General features: G+C 42.1%; 1 protein-coding gene across 1 annotated transcript; it reads left to right on the forward strand.

The window, feature by feature from the left end:
- Positions 1 to 231: 231 nt before the first annotated feature.
- On the forward strand, positions 232 to 16,960 carry FAM241A (family with sequence similarity 241 member A). The gene is made up of 2 exons (XM_059844274.1): positions 232 to 396; positions 13,234 to 16,960. The coding sequence occupies exons 1-2, from the start codon at positions 295 to 297 to the stop codon at positions 13,477 to 13,479; spliced, it is 348 nt and encodes a 115-aa protein (XP_059700257.1). The 5' UTR covers positions 232 to 294; the 3' UTR covers positions 13,480 to 16,960.
- Positions 16,961 to 17,425: the final 465 nt, after the last annotated feature.

Raw genomic sequence — 17,425 nt, forward strand, 5'->3', positions numbered from 1 at the left:
GGCACTTCCTGCTTTGAACAAAGGCTTTAGAAATCGGGTGCTCGGGGCGGTTTATTTTTCGCTCCAACGAGCAGCAACCTCCCGCCTAACCCGAGGCGGGAGCCCGCAGCTGGAGGTTCCCCGCCCCGGGCCCCCCATCCCCGCCGCGGGGCCGCTGCCAGGGGCCGCCCCCCGCACCCGCGGCGCCGCCCTCCCTCCGTTCCTCCCTCCGTGCCGCCGCTCCCCCGGACCCCGTGACGGCCCCGTCCCGCCCCGGCAGGCGGGAGCGCGGGCACTGCTCGGCGCGGAGCAGCCATGGGCTCGGCGGCGCAGCTCCCGCCGCCAGCGCCGCTCGGGGAATGCGAGCGGGAAGCGGGGACGGCGGCCGCCCGGCAGCGGCGGCGCCCGGAGGAGCAGGTGGGTGCCCGCCCGTGAGGGGTCTGGGAGGGCGGGCCGCGGCTCCAGGTCTGCTCCCGCCGCCGGGCGACAGCAGAAAAGCGGCGACGCTTCTGATTCCTCTCCCATGGCATTCCCGGTACAGCCCACCCGTGCGAGCCGCTCCCGGGTAACGCTCCATTGCGGCGGGGCTTATGCAACCTGCGTGGGGCTGCCCACGCCTGGTGCTGGGGTATCCCGCCAGTGGGCCCGCCTGACCCTCCTTCTCCCCTCCGGGACGCTTAGTGTGCCTGGAGCAAAATGGGAGCAGATGTACGAGGGTAGTCCCGGCACGGCATCCACATGTATCTCCCTGGAAATAACCAGGGTGCTCTTGCCATCCCCGGAATTCCCCCCGGTAGTTCAGCTCTTGTGTTCGTTCACTTGACTATTTTAAGCTTTTAGTGTCTGTATATCTTAGGAGACGTAATATACTGTAATTGGAGGAAAGCACCAACTCTTTTTTTTTTTTTTTTTTTGTTTTTGTTTTTTGTCTGCTTTAGGATTTATATTTTTTATGGCATGGACGTGGGCTTTTTGCTTAGAAGCCGTTTTCCTATTGTTAGCTATAAACTGCCTTTCCAGGCACTCTTTTGTTTTGCAGACAGCATCGTCCCGGTGTTTAGACAAAGGCAGTGCTCTTAATGCACCTTTATTGATGTTTCATTTGAAGGAAGAAAGAACACAACCTTTTTCATGCACTGTAGTAGAATGCAATGATCTGCCCTGAAATGTCCCAGCACTCATGATTGAACAGGGGCGAACAGAGCTGCGGGAGCACATCCATAAGTAATTTCTGATGGTTTTGATTGCATTAATAATTTTTGTCGAAAATTCTTATAAAATGCTCTGCACTTAACCATAAATGAGCCATGTCACAGCTGAAATAGTTTAATATTGGACAGTGTCTGGTAGTACTTGCCTGACATGACATCTAGAAGCGGGCCACTCTGAAAGATTCTGGTACTTGAGAATTCACTTAGCCACATTTACGCCACGTTTACGTATGTCAGAGCATCTTCTTGTCCCTTTCTCTAGAAAAATGGGGCAGACCACATGCCCGAATGTAGGGTAAGGACAAATGCACCCAGGGAGGCTCAGAGTTCTCTCCGTGTCCATAAGGCCTCCTGCAGGATGTCACAGGAGGCAAGTAAGGAATATTTGCTGGTTTTGGTTACTCTCCTTCCTGGTAAGAGGTTAAAAAGTTGCATCAGATCATCTCATGCATTACTGTTCTCAAACTAGTTGTAATTCCTTGCCAAGGACCTTTCCCCAGCAGTTTACAGCCGCTTCTTAGCGACGGGTGTGTTGTGGTTTCAGGGGATGGTGCAGGCTGAAGCACTGCCTTCAGTGATGCCTAAATACGTTTTCAAATGAAACTGGTAAATGTACTGCTTGGGTGCCCGCAGCCACACTTGGCTGACAAAGTCTCTTTCCACTTTTCTCAAGCACAGGTAGTGATCCTGGCCCTTTCTGACAAGTTGGGGTGTAACAATAGGATAGTAGAGATAGTAGGGATTCTAAATATACTACAAGGAAAAAGGAGAAAATCCTTCCTGTTTGTTGGATCTGTTTCACTGTCATAACACAGAGCAGTTTTTCTGCATACTGAGGTGCAGTCAGCTGGGAAAATAGTAAAGTAGATTTGGAAATAAGAATTATCACTTGCCTATATTTAATATACAGAGGGAATTAAAATATTGGATAAAGTAACAGTAAAAATAATAATAATTGGATAAATAAGCAGTATTATTTTATTTTTATGTGTAGGGAAGACATAAGGACGCAAGGAGTTGGTGGTACCTACACTTGCTGCAAACTTTGACAGAAAGTCTCACATTCTCTTGTTCAAGAGAAGAACAAAGTTGTAGCTTGATTTGGAGGAGCTCTCGTGTCACCAAGCCTTGTAACACTCTGTACCTTTTTTGCTTTCTTGAGTGTGTTCAGTTTTCTCTTAAAATAATCCTTTTCCCTCTCCCTTTTTTGCTCTCATGGAGGAATTGTTGCTGACCTCTGCTGTTCCAGCGGGCAGGGATCCTGTTTCCAGGCTAGGTCCTTGTTGGAGTCTCTGGTGGAGGCCCAGCGCTGTCGCTGTGTTTGCTGAGGGTATTTGCACTGCCAACACAGACTCTGGTCCTCAGCCTGTGTTTTCCTGTTCCATGCTCTCTCCTGAACTATGAGCACGTGCGCTGCTTTAGTCATGTGTGCCATGCGAAAGAAAGGAATCAAAATCTGCTTTGCTGTTGGTATAAATTCTTATTTCTCTCATCTGGTGTGAAGTAAAGCCTGCATGAGAGAAAATCTTTAGGCCTTTTTTGAGAGGGACTTTTAGGTGAGGATCTGGCACTTCAAACCTGGGTGTGATTTGGTTTTTCCCATTTACTGCAAAATAAACACAGTTTATTGTGTTGAGTTCATACCCTGTAACAGAAAACTAAAAGAATGCCTTCCTGACAAGCAGGACCTAAGTAATAATGAGTACACCCTTTAATTTTTTATTTTTTTTAAAGAAAGAACACCCTGTAGGAAATAAATCCATTTAATGCCAAACCCTCTGGCTTTAATTTTTTATTGAAGCTTGTTATTGTGTCAGCACAGGCATGCTTAATGAAATTATTGACAGGTACGTGTTTGTATGGACGGTTACATATCCATCCATTCCGAATGGATGGATACATAACTAAATGTTGTACATAGCCTTTGAAATTCATTATTGCAATAGACTGTAGAATTACCTACTTTTGTGATTAGATTTGAAAGCTGAACTGGATGATAATTTGATTTGTATGCTTTGTAGGTCTGCTTGCAAAGGTAATTATACCTATTTTAGTCTTCAAAGCACTGCAGGACCTTGGTAGTTTCTTGCACCTCTCCTGTATTGCAGTGCTGGGGTTCAGAAGTAGTAAGTGAAAGCACCCAAAGATTCAGCTGCTCCTGAAGCCATGGGAGTAGGTTGCTCCTTTGCCCCTCAAGATCACATTTTTTTCCTAACTGTTGATAGGTATTAGTCAGACACATAAATTGTCCTGTATTTTCAACATCACTAGAGATAAGGACCTCAAACCTCCTTCTCTAACCTACTTCCTAAAATAGGTTAGCCACTGTTGCATTACTGCATTCTAATCTCATCAACGCCTATGAATTAAACTATTAAATAAGAACAGGAAAGCGTGAGTGTGTATTAATAAAAGTTGATGCAGAAGTCCTGCGTTTGCATTGCCTGCATCCTGCACATGCCCTGCAGCAGGGCATGAGGTGCTGTTAGCAGGATGTTCAGCCTCCTGTCTGTCCAGAGGGACTTTGAAGCCATGCTGTGTGTCACAGTGGAGCTCCTGTGGTTGCCTTCTGTACTGAGAGCTGTGGGCAGTTCCGTATCTGGGCAAGAATGGGGTTTAGTGCCTTGTAATCAAAGTTGAAGGCAATAAAAAAATTCCCAGTTGCTTCAGTGAGGCCAGGATCTCCATGCTGGTTTGGTATACACAGAATCCATAGTGCTGTTCAAGTGTAAAAACCAAGGCTTCTAGAAAACGTTTAAGTTCAGAGTTAATACGTGATACTTGTATTTGCAAGTAGATCTATTAGCATAGACTATCACCTTTTCATTAACCTGAGTTTGTAAGCCTTTGGGTTGTTTTATTATTATTCTGAACAGTGTTTTATGGCTGTAAGTGGAGTATTTTATCTTCCAATAGATGGCTTCAGATTGAGAGGTGCTGTTACAAAAGGGCTTTGAGAATTGAGAGTTTTGTTGAGGAGGTATGGGTGTCTCAATTGAGTTCAAGCCCCAAACTTTTTGAATGTCTTAACAGTATCACTAGTATTTCTCCAGAATGAGGAGAATGAGCAGAAACAGAACTAGAGAATAATATCAGTAGACCTGTGGTATGCCTTGTGTAAAATCTTCATCTTCCACTGTTGGGTGGTTGTGTGCTGTGTTGCTCAGAATGGCATCATTTCAGTCATAAGTCAGTAATGATCAAGAATTATCTAAAGTACACTTGTGTATGTGGAACTTGCAATGCCTAAGGCTGGAAACCTATTTCTAATTTTTTCTACACTGAGATAATCTGAAAATTGTAGGTTTCTCCTGCCCACAGTTGTTGGAATTTGTTTCCGAAAGTAGTCATGCTTGACAAGGAGGACTTAATCCCAAATTTGTTGTGGCTCTACAGATAAATTAACTCTGTTGCAGAAGTTTGTAACTATAAAATAATAGATGATAATAACATTCTTAAAAGCATTATTAAGTTTTCTGGGGTTTAACAGCATTTGAAGAAAAAAACCCCAACCGTTCAAACATACCTACAATATGTAGAACCTCCAATAGATAGGATAATATGCTCTCTTTGAATGATGGGAAGATCCCATTTTCTTAAAGAAAAAAGTATTTTGGAGATAGAAGTGAATAGAAATATCCTCTCTTTAAAAGGCAAAATAAACAGCTGTTGCTTTTCAGCATGCCAGTGCATTTGATACCACACTGAAAATACAGGGGTTGCAAACCTTTTTGCTGAGTCAAGCTGACCAGTTTTAGTAGGGGACCCTGATAAATGAAATCCAATGGAAATTAAATGTTGCAGGTGTAATGAAAAGATGGATTAGACACTGCATTTGATCTAGCCTCTCTGTAAAATTACAGTACAGGTGGGATAAAGTTTCAGGGACAGTAGCAGGAGCGGGGAGTATAAACAGCATCCTAAAGTGGGGGAGTGAGGCAGTAGATCTTGACATGGCAGGTTTCCTCTCCCATGGACCCTCCTGTGCCAGCTTCCTGTCTTTCACACTTTCTCATCTGGTGCTGTATTAGTGGGGAATTTACTTGTGAAATTATGGGACATTTTTTGTGTTTATCAAGGGAAGCCTCTATTCTTTTGAAGCTGTCTCTGTTCCACCCATACACAAAGTGTCTGAAAAAGCATTTTCATCTCTTTAACACAAAACTTCTCCTGGTATTTCAGAGTTTGTTCCAGCAACTGTTGATTCTGAACTTGAGTTGCTGTAAAAGCTGACTGAAGGGAATCCGGAGCTGTTGCTTTTCTTATGTTGTTGCCTGTTTCTATAGAAACATCTTGTCTCAATTTTATAAATGATTTCTAGATTCTTGCTGTAAAATGAATGTTAGTCCAAGCTTTGGTTTGCAATCTTCTGTTTAAACTTCCTCTAAGTATGTCACTTTTATTGGTAGCTGCTATAAACTACTTTTGGTATTAAGAATTTTTCTAGTTTTTTTTGCATTTGCTTTTTTTTTCCCAGAGGAAGAAGTTAAACTTGGTTTCTTCTGTCTTGTTTTTCATCTGGAATTGAGAGGGGTTTTTTTCCTCATTTCCAAATACATTGATCTTTTCATAGTTAAATATTAGATTAAAATTAGCCTAGAGAAATTAAGCTCATTGGTTATTTGGGTGGTTTTTTTTCTCCAGACAGTTGAAATTAATTTTGTTATCTTTGTAGTCTGTTGGCTCAATATCAAGATCTTTTTACTGCTTATGTTTACAAGGTTAAATACTGATTGTTAATTTTATGCTAGCAAAGGATGCAAAGGGAGATCAGTCTTTTCCTGTAGTAAAGAGGAAGAAAAACAGAAACGCGGCCAAAAAATCATTTGCCCTTCTTGGGCAAATTTCACTTTCTTTTAATTAAGTGTAAGGTATCTTTTAAGTACAAGAAAGCAGGGTGAGATCCTGATCAGGTGCCAGGTGTTACTAGTAATGAAACTGTTTTGCATATGTGGAGGAGTAGGAAACAGACAGGCAGCACCCACCTGGCCAGTGCACCAGCCGGGCTTGTGCCAGTGCCCTGCAATGGGGTGAGGCTGTGCTTTGCACAGACAGGAGGCCACCAGCTGGGAACCTGCTGTTGGCTCCAAATCTCCAGAGCCTGTCCATGGTAATCCACACATGGCTGAGTACCAGCGAGATTGGATCATTCCTTCCCTCAGAATGTCCATGGCTGGCTACCCCACTATTAAATATTTGCAGCTGCATGTTGGCTGGTGTGTCTCTTTCTGCACCCAGATAAGTTTGTCTCTTATTCTGGAGGGGAGAGAACTTGTGGTTTCTTCCATCATGGTCTCTGTCATCTGCTCACTTTCTTCTCTTTTTTTATTATTTTCTTTATGAGTGGTCCTGAAGTATTTTCAGTTTCAGTTTTCATCTTCTGTAAAAGGTAATTCTGAGGCACTCTCTTCGCAACATTAACATCCCAACTTAGTGAAAAATACTCCTATGTTTTTGAAAGTAAGCTTGTTCTTAAAGTCATATCTCACTGCCTTTTTTGACATTTAGGTGTCTGTGGGCTTCAGATAGCAGACACACCACCTGTTCCCTGGAGTAAAAATAACCATGAGTGGAGTAAAATAGATAGTGAGCAGTTAAATACTGCAGGGAAAACTTCTTACTTGGGGAAAAAAAAGAAATGTTCAGAAAAAAGAGAAATGTTCAGAGTGTGTAAATGTGATATCCCTGCATTTCTTTATTAGAGGATTGCGTTTTTTTAAATATCTCATTCAGAAGTCATCTCTGCATTCTTTATTACAGGGTTTTTTTGATGTCTCATTTAGATGTTATTAACATGTGCTTGCAATGGTACTCAAAAGTGATTTCTATATAATGTGGAAATAATTGTCTTAAATATGCCATTCCTTTTCTGTCTTTTATAACTGTACGTATGAAGAATTGTGATTGGAGGCATGTCACACAATTTAGAGACACTGCTGCTTTTCTGTGTTGGAGGTGAACATTGTGTAGACCTTTTGTGTCCTCTCTCATTGCCTTCTTTGCCCCGCAGCACTTTTTGGACTGTAAAATTATAGACTTTCTATGGAGAGTACTACATGGAGAGAAGTTATTTTCCCAATTCATTGGCCTTTTTTCCTCCATTGTTGGAGTTCAGTGTTCATCTAATGCCCTTTCAGGCAGTAGATGCAAGAAAAGAGGCAATTATAGACTTGTACTCAGTCTGGTGCTGTTGTTAAGTCTGTGGTGGGAATTTTTCAGGTTGTTTGAGCAAGAGAAAACTGTTGAGGTTTCTTCTGTTCATTAGTTATGACCGAATACAAGAATGCTACTTGTTTTGCTTGAATGGATCTTCTTCAGAGTGGTTGAATGGATTTTTTTTTTAACATCCTGAATCTTCATGTGGAGCAGGTTCCCTGTGTTCATCTATTCCCTCCTCCCACAAAACAAAGGCTTTTGAACTTCATCCAGTTATTTCAATCAAGTCAGTTACTTGGCAGGCCTTTTCCACACACACAAAAATCCCAAACTAAGCACATCATCTCAAGAGCCTTAGGCTAAGTGTGGAAAACTGTGGATCAAGCTGCTGCTTCAGCAGATGAAGTGCCTGAAAAACCATAACTATACCTGTTCTCCACAAGGCCACATCAGGGGTGAGGTTAAACTTCTGGTTACTTTAGAGCTGTTCAGTCCTCCCAGTAGAAAAAAATAAATGTTAAACCTGTGCTCCCACGCTCTTTTTGATTAGACACATGAAAATAACTTCCCAAGTGTGTAGGGTAGTTTTGTGTCTCTCTTGGATCCATTTGTGTTCTGCATCCTCCATGGGCCTGGCAGACTTTCTTGGTGTGATCTGCAAATGGTCAGGGGCAGGAGCTGTGTGCTCTCAGCAATTTGAGGGGAAGGACCATAAATTGGCTACATTACACACAGGAGGTGCAGACAGGGATCAGTCATAGGCCATTGGGAAGAGTTCAGTGCTAACTTTATCCTTCTCTCCTAGGGAATAGCATATGACTCACTGCAAAGATGGCTTCTTTCTGGGGGCAGGATGTTCTGATGGGATCTCATGTTTCACTGCCTACCCCTTTGATAGGAAGGGGTAAGCAAGAAAAAGATTGTCCTGTCAGGCTGTTGTGGAGCAGCCTCTGCTCGTGACATACCATGCGTTTTCCTGAGTTGAGGAAGCAGTGAGTTTCAGTGAATGTGAGGAAGTTTGCCATAAGCAGGGGTAGTTAGTGGTCAGAACACAGGGAATTTTGTGTTGTGTTGATGACAGACATAACTGGAAAAGCCACAACCGGATGTTAGTTGGGTTCAGAAGGATGAGTAGGACTTTACCTTCTTTGTTGATTTAAAGCTAGTCAAGGAAAATATTCAGTGACATGGGGGATTTTCTTCCAGAAGCACTTCAGTGATGTAGGAGCATCAGCTGTTCTGGAAGCAGACCGAACTTGGCACTGAGTAGCTCCTCTGTGACCTCCTTGTAGGGTTTCATTCTGAAAAAAGGTGATTTTATGGCATCCTGCATCACATCTGTGACAGCCTGTCATGGTTCTCCTTGAAGCATCAAAGCCCCTAAGGATTTGACCTTAACAGAGGGGAAAACTTTGTTCAAGGTTTCACTATAAAAGCTTTTCAAGTCAGATCTTTTCAAAAGATTTTCAAGTTCTTTCTGCCAGTAAACAGAGGGAGGCAGCAGACCATGGCTTTGCTGATGAAAATCTGCCATTTTGAATAGGGAGGGAAATTCTAAAACACCAAACATCTGAAAAGACCAGAGGAAATGGAGTGGTTGATGGGAACCTGCAGGTACCAATGGCTTTGTGAAGGACATTGTTTGTGCATGCTGAGCAGTGGAGTGGATCAGATGTTTCCTTTTCTCTTCTGTATGATAACTCTGTTTTTCACTTTAAATAATTTTTAAAAAAATTAGAAACCAAATATGAAATTGAGTATGGAGTGCTGTAAGTGCTTGAGTCCCCAGCACAGGAAAGACATGGACTTGGCTGGAGTGAGTCCAGAAGAGAGCCATGAAGGTGCTCAGAGATGATGAAGATGCATCTCTCCTGTTAAGACAGGCTGAGAGAGTTGGGGCTGTTCAGCCTGGGGAAGGCTCCAGGGAGCAATTATAGCACCTTGCAGTGCCTAAAAGGAGAGAGTTGGAGAGGGACTTTTAACAGGGGCATGTAGGGATAGGACAAGGGGGAATAGTTTCAAACTGACAGAGGATAGATTCAGAAATCAGACTAAGTCATCCCAGTAAGTCTAAAATAAAATTATATTGATGTAAAATTAATTTAAATTACAGTAAGAAGTAATTCATTACAGTAATTTGATAAGAAACATTAGGTTAGGAAACAAATGCAATCACCATTTCTAATACGTTCTGGTTTAGACTTACTCACTAGGAAAGCCTCATTCTTCTTTCTCCTTCAGGTATAATACCATATGTGTATATTTGGTGAGTGTCTTTCAGCCAGTTGGAGGAAGGGGGGAAGAGGATTCTTGTCTGGGAGGCGGTGCTGCTGTTCCTCTCTTTTCAGGAGATATTTTGGGCATGTATTAATCTATATCCATCCATCTAGATCTCTGGCTGCCCTGCTGTTCCCCAGTCCCTCTGAATTTCGTCACCACTCCTGTGTTTCAAAGAGTGAGGAAAAGGCAAACAAATGAGTGAAGTGGCCCTCTCTTGCATTCCCTCCTGAACTGTAGCAGATGAAGTCTGGGAGTGCCCCCTGCATGGCACATAATTACCAGGGGAAGAGCAGCTGGGAAAAGCCTGGAAAGCATGTTTTCGCTGGGGCTAGTGCAGATCAAGAAATTCCCTCTGCTCCCTCCTGATACACAATTGATTCTTAAAAGTTACAAAACCTAGGCTGGGATGTTGAATTTTAAAATAGCAACTTTGAAGCAGAAACTTCTGCTTTTACACGAGGAAGCTTTGGTTTTGCAGAGGCAAGGGGTGGGCTGCTCAGAATGGGTACATTTCTCTCTCCACATTTTGTCTGTTATGGTAGTGTCTGTCTAGCTTCAGGCTGATTCAGCAAGATTAGTATGAAAATAGCCCTATGAAAATAGTTCAGTAAAAATTCAAGAGTCAGCTGGGAACTGTGTGTTCACTGAAGACGGCCAATTTCTAAAATTGTTTGGAAAAGTATTTTTTGTCAGAAAAAAAATTTAGTTCTGAGATTGAGTTTAGAACTATGGCACATATATGGGGCTGCATGCCATTTTATTGTTGCCCTGAAAGTTAGTGAGAGAAATTCTAGCTGCAGTATTAAAGCTTATATATTATTCCTTAGCAATTTGGAGTATTGTAACATTACTGGCATTTGCCCTAATCCTATTTTAGCTACACCTCTGAAGAAATGTATTTGTCCAGCATGTGAAATATTACACAACAGTAAAGAAAAACATGCCATCAGTGTTTCATGACTGATCATCTGTTCTCAGCTTCATTGCTTATTGCTGAGTTGCCTGAAGCAAGATATACTTAGCCTGAATTAACTGAAGCAGACTTTGAAGTCTTGAGAATTTCCTTGATCGTTTTGAAAGGTTTTGTAAGCTATTGAAAAATATTTGGAAAAATAACTTGACACTTGTTGTGTAGCTAAACATACACTTGTCAGTCTCTGTGCCTGGCAGCTCCCTGTGTCTAATCGTTTTAGAATCCATGAATCTACTCTTCTTTTAGAAGGTGAGGGAGGGGTAATGAAAAAAAAAAAAAATACCTGGACAATCGAAGTGAGGTGGAATTTACTGTGTTTGTTTAAGAGACAGCGTGCGACTTCTTGCCATTAGCTTATTGAAGCAAGCGGGGCTGCAAGTGCCATCCTGCGTCCTGCAGCTCCTCATGCCAGGGAAGGCATTGTTGGCATGGACACGCGTGGGTAATCCTGCTTAGCCCGGTGGGAGCTGCAGAGGACCTGCAGACCTGTGCCTGCTGGCAGCCTCCTGGCCATTGCTGCACTTGCTCTGTGTGAAGGCTTCCAGGACCTTGCTGAGTACCACTAACAAGCCAGGGGTAAAGAAGCAGTGTGCATGTTTTCCCCTTCCTGCTTGCCCTGGCCATGGCTAGAAAATGTCGTGATTTCTCAGCTGTTCTCTCAGAAGTGGTCTCTGCACTGCTTGATGTGAGCTGTGCTCTGATCCTCTCCACCATCATCTGTCACATGCTCCCTCTGGTCTCTTCATGCAGGAAGCAAATAAATTTATTTTCCCTTCCCAGCACAGCCCTTCTCTTTTCCCCTAGTTGCTGTGATCAATATACATGTAGGCTGTCTGTTTGTCTCCCTGTGCTCTTTGGGAATGGAGGGATAAGAGTTCCATTGTGTTCCCAGCCCTGCCAAGTTTACAGGGGTTCACAAGAGGCTCTGCTTTTCTAGAAGAGACTGATCTTGAAATATTTGGATTATTGATGAGTCAATGTTTCTTTGAATTAAATAATGCACAGTTAAAGCTAATATGCTGAAGAAAATCCATTAAAGGGGAGAAAACAACTTGGGCCTGCAAAGTGGGCTGGAAAGAGGCAAGCAAGTGTCTGTACATAACCTCCAGTACTGCAGTTCTCCCCACTCAGGATGTTCTGTAGAACCACGGAAAGACTGAACAAAGTATTAGTTATGAATTAGTTATGAACACATCACTATTTAGGCTTTCTGCACCTGCCCTTTTATGGGATTCAGTAAAGTTTAAACCAGACTCTTTATGAGTAAGTAAATTTTAAAAAGAAAAAAAAATCCTGGTACTTTCAGCTGAGGGGCTGTTGGGTTTTGGTTTTTTTTCAGGAGCAGCTGTTGGGCTTTACCCAGAGCATTCAGCCAGCAGGTTCTGCATGGTGGCCTAAAGTCTGACCTAGAGAAACAATACTGGCTTCCGCTGGTCTTTGCTGTATGTTTTTCTGTAAGAATGGTAATTCACTTTATTATTTTCTCTCATTGGAGAGCCTGGCACTGCTGAGAAAGGGAATTTCTGTTTCTCTACCAAGAGCATGCCATGGAAGAAGGGATGCAGAGTAGTATTCATCCTTGAAGATGGAACATGTTTGCTTTGAATCTGGGAGTTGACTAATTGCACATAGAGCTTGTGGGCAATTTGTAGGACCTATTGATCAGTCGACTGAATTATTTATGAGCACCTGCTGTATGTGTTTTCACTGATGCCTAATGGAAGCATTAGAAGACTCATGTTCATCATCTTGAAAACATGTTTGCCCTGTCATACCCAAACACAAGGCAATAAGGTTTTGTGCAAAGAATCTGTGGACACTGGGGAAGAGAGATGGGATCTCAAACTCTAATCTAGTTACAGTTTATGTGGTGAAACATTCCCGTTTTCTGTGGTGATGTTTACTTACCTATGGCATCTTCATTTAAAGACGGATCTCTGCCTTCCTGTGCATTTGCTCTGCCATTTTTTATTTCAAAAAAAGTCCAGAGCTAGTTTCTCCTTCCCTTTGCTTTTTCATACCACCACTTTGGGTCTGTCCTTGGGTCTGTCTTCCTTTGCCTGACTTGTATGGCTTCTTACACCAACATTGGGATAGATGTTTGTCAGTTTCCTGGTCAGATCCAGTGCCCTTCTTTCAGCAGTGATTAGCAGCCCTTCAGTTCCCTGGCCTTCAGTGCAAGATTCTTCATAGTTCATGCTTAATAATTTGTTATCATTCTTGTAGTCCTGGAGATGTTCTGGAAATAGTTCAGCCAAATCCCCTCCCTAGAATTAGAGACATCTCATTCCATTGTGGTTGCCCTGACAACCACAGGCAGGTTTCACAGACAGGTAAGATGTATGACCTGCAGGAGAGCTTTACACCTCCTCTAGAGTGGCATGTGGATGGGAGGGAGGCTGTAATGTATTTGTAGCACTACTTCAGATGTCCCAGGTTTGGACAAATTACATCCTTACCATTGTACCAAGGTCACAAGTTATGTAGCATTTTCAATCTCTTGATTGAAGGAGTAGATTTATTGCATGTGTATCTTAGTTTCATGCATTCAGATAGAAACAGATGAGAGACTTGTTCAGAATCACAGTAATAAAATTGTACCATGTATTTCTTCTTTTTGTCTTCTGCCTGCAGGTCCACCAAGAGCAAAGGAACCACGCCACGGAACCTGTGATAGATGACTACAAAAAGATGGGGACTCTGTTTGGAGAACTCAACAAAAGCCTTATCAGAATAGGCTTCACAAGGATGTACTTTGGAGAACGGATAGTAGAACCCGTGATAGTTATATTCTTCTGGGTTATGCTCTGGTTTCTTGGCCTACAAGCTCTTGGACTGGTGGCTGTTCTGTGCCTTGTCATTATTTATGTACAACAGTAAAATTTTTTAAATACTATTTGGATGACATATTTCAACACTGTCACTATGTCAGTGGATTTATGTGTTTAAGTAAATGGGTGGTATATCAAAAGCTGCAGTGCTTCAAATTGCTGAACTTCTGATGAGGGGGACTAAAATTACATATTAAACCAAATTAGCACTGCCCTACTACATCTTTTAGGAGGAAGACAGGAGATATGTGTAATGTAATGGTGTGAAATGTACTGTTTCCTGCACTCTTGGGGCCTTAGCCAAAGGACTGGCTTTTCATTTTCCCTTCCACTCTCCCTGTGATCTTGCCTTGTATAGTGAAAATTTCATGTCTGGTTTTCAGAGGACACTTGGTGTGAGTGCTCTATTTCATTGCTGGGAGGGCTCATGTGCTGTTTGTTCCCTGAGTCTGCATAATTTGTTAGTGTTTTGCTGAAAAGTTAAATCTGGGCAAGGGAGGTTTGGTAACCAACCTGCATTCATAAGATGAGTACAATTTCCAGACACAAAAGCAGCTTTGGGTAGTGTAGTTTATAGTAAGCTCTCCCCCAGGAAACAAGCTGTACCACCAAAATGCCCTTATACTAATATTAGTGACATCACACAAGACTTCAGCTGTTGTTCAGGAGAAATTGCAATCCTGCATTGGCCAAGGGGTCTAGTGTAGCACTGCCTTGTTTTTTGGAAATGTACTCAGCTCCTGCTGCTATTTTTCTTTCTTTATTTTTTGTACTTGCTCTTTCCCCCAGCCCTCCTTCTTAAGATAAATATTTGGATAATTCATGGAGTTTGTAGGTAGTTCCAGCTGCAGTGTTGGACACTTGCCATTCCAGACAGCATGAATGTTGTCTGCTTCCTCTGGGTGGTGTGTCAAGTGGCTGAACAGCCAGATATCAGACCAGATCTCTCAAGGCTTCCCATATTTGCTGCAGTCTGGGCCCACACAAGCTAAAGCTTTGTTCACCTAAGCCAACTGGACCTGTTTCCTCATGCAAGGCAAGAATGGAGTTGAAACCAGGTGGTCATTTTATTTAGTAGTCTTAACTGGTTCCTTTCCATACGAGGCAGCAAAAATGCCTACTTATAGGTATATGTCATGGGCCACACAAACTAGAGAATTGGTTATATAGATTCAGGAGTGGGTGCAAAATTCACTCAGCTCCCCAGTAGCAACTCCAGGGGTGTGCTGTGTATTTCCAAGTTCTCTTCTTCTCCTGAAGAGAAACAGAAAAATGGGACAGAATCTTTACTGCTTATACTTTACTACTACTGCTGAACAGGCTACCAGTTTAGTATTTGTTGTACATTACTCTTAGCCAGAAACTTAATTGCAAAATTGGTTTCATCTGTGGTAGAGTGAAATTACATATTTGCTTAAAGAGATGTAATAGGAGATATGAAATTTACAGAAAATTACTTAACTTTTTGCAGTGACTTTTTTCCTAAATTTTTTTTCAATAAATTAGTTGAAGATGCTGTCTTATTCAAAGACTTTTAAAGTTAAGGGAGGGTTCTCTATAGTCCCATTCCTGCAGCTGGATTCTCAAGCCCAGCTTTATGCATGGATTATTTTTTCTGTTAGGCTGTTTCCAGGACTCCTGGCCCCAGTCCTTACAGAGTTTTCTGTTAGGAAAATAATTGTTATTTAGGTGATACAAAAGCCTCTAGAGGAGCTGGGCTTTTATACTGAAATGCCATCTCTAGACGTGTCTCTGTACTTTTCCAATGAACAAGTAGTATCCTTCTGAGGAGGCAGGTCACCTCTCTGGATCTTCAGATGACCCTGCATGTGGATTCAGGAGGCTCTGCTGAACCAGCAGGACTGCAGGGCACTGGACTGATGCCCAGCTGTGTAGTTAGATGGCAACCTGTGTTGATTGGCACCTGGTTAGATAGTTCTGCTGGTGGCAGGGAAACCTTGGACAGCAAGTACAGGCCGAACTCAGAGCCAGGAGTTCTGTACTCAGAAGTGCCTAGGGCTAAGCTTTGGATTTGTTTCAAGTCCCCTATAAGGAGAACATCTGTTTACATCTTAGCAGATGTGTATAGATAGAATGATGGGGTTATGTGTTTTCTCCTCCTGTACAAAGGCTGTATTACAAAAGCATCCTGTTGTTAAAAAAAAAAAAATCCTTTCTTTCTTCTCACAATGCAGATACTGTACAGAGGATCTCATCTAATCCTCTTCATCCCATGGGAAAAAGTGTATCTGTGCTACCCTTGTTGCAGTAGTTCTGTTGTGTAAAGGTGCTGTGCTGTGAGATGGCATGTGGTATTTCCTTGAAGTGGTGATTGTGCTCTGTACATAAGGAAGGGGGAACAGTGAACCATGGGTGTGACCAATGGCTTCAGTGAGGACATTGTTTATATGCATGTGACCTTTCAGTGTGAGCAGAGCTGTGACTGTTGCACTCATGAATTCAGTTCAGTTGTTTGTTCGATGTTCATGTTTGCGTACATGTACTCTGGGGAAAGGTAGGGTAGCTTTGGGGCTGATACTGTGTTTAGTGGATGTCTTAAGTGGTTTCTCTTAAGGGTAACTATGTCTTGTCCTTTACAGAAGTTTTGCATTTTTAGCAACCTGAAAAAACAGTGCTAGTGGTGTAAGGTTGACTGAAAAAGGAAAAAGAATGCATTGCGTGGATAATCCCCCTCTCCTGTTTGGTTTCATACATCCCCTTGTATATAAATTTGTACTGAAATGTCTGTCCTAAATGTTGTGCTATTACTGTACTATCTCACTCTCATTTGCAGGGAAGGCAGGAGGAGCTAAGGAAAAAGGGGAACTGGGGTAGAATCAGACATAGTGAGTGGAAAATGGAATGTGGTGAAATGATGCATATATGTGTCCAAAGAAATCTGATCATAAATGTGTGCCAAAAGTGAGGGGGAAATGGGTGAGCAGTCCTTGCTTGTGTTCTTTATTCCATCCAGACGTAGTAGGAAGGCAAAGGAAGCACCAAATGTTCAAAGGATGTTCCTAATTTAAAAGCAGGAGGTTAATTTTTAAAAAGAAAAAAAAGGCAATTTCACAGTTGTCTGTATAGTAAAAATTGGTAATGTTATTTATGCTGTTACATATTATTATTATTATTATTATTATTGATAGAACTAAAAGCACCTTTATGCATCTGTGTGTAGGACTGTATGAAAGAATTATGTCCCTTAAATCTGTGTTAAACAACAACAGACAATATAATTCCTGTTGGCCAGTGTGGCATTGCAAGCGTTTTACAGAACCTCCATTTTTTAAGGGATGGACTCTTCAGTGCTGTTTCCTGGCTGCCAAATGCATAAATATTTGAAAGAGTGTGTACAGAGAAACTCTGCAGGAGAATCTTGGAGAACCCTGTTGGCGCTGAAACATCATCGCATCAAAACTGTCCATATAAAAAAGAAAAATCTTATTTCTTAAAAACTCTGTATTGAATGAATCCTATGGGAAGCACTTTGTTACTCTTTCTAATAAAAAGTATTTCCATCAATGAGATCTATGAATTCTTTGTGGTGCTTTGTTCAGAGTTACTTGGGTCCTTCCAAAATGTCATGGTAGGCCCAGATAAAATAGGGCAGTGTTCAGATATCCACTGAAATCAGTTAACTTGCAGCTGGTGGAGAAAAAACCTGCAGCACAAGAGCTGAGTAAACTGCATCAGGTCTCTCTGGTTGTATGCAGCAAGTTACGCTAACCTAGAAGAAAATAAATAGTAGAGCTAGATGTTAACAAATAATTTCAATGTTATGGTGTAAAGTAGCTTTCATGTCACGGCGTATCTCTTTTGCATCCAGAGCAGCCTCTGAAGGGAACCAGACATAGTCAGGGGTGTGAAAAATCCTTTGAAGTGACAATTGCTGTGCCACAGAAAGGTTTGGGTGTTTTCAGTTGTTTTTTTTTTTTTTTTAGATACACATAGAACATTATGTGGTTCAAAACAAATCTACTTCAAGCTGTTGT

The sequence above is a fragment of the Haemorhous mexicanus genome, chromosome 4 (assembly GCF_027477595.1).
Source record: "Haemorhous mexicanus isolate bHaeMex1 chromosome 4, bHaeMex1.pri, whole genome shotgun sequence".
Taxonomy (NCBI): domain Eukaryota; kingdom Metazoa; phylum Chordata; class Aves; order Passeriformes; family Fringillidae; genus Haemorhous; species Haemorhous mexicanus.

Bases quoted from the DNA above. Each gene is read 5' to 3' on its own strand.
- FAM241A (XM_059844274.1), top strand. From the start codon at position 295: ATGGGCTCGGCGGCGCAGCTCCCGCCGCCAGCGCCGCTCGGGGAATGC. The intron at 397-13,233 runs GTGGGTGCCCGC...TTCTGCCTGCAG, and splicing joins GGCGGCGCCCGGAGGAGCAG to GTCCACCAAGAGCAAAGGAA.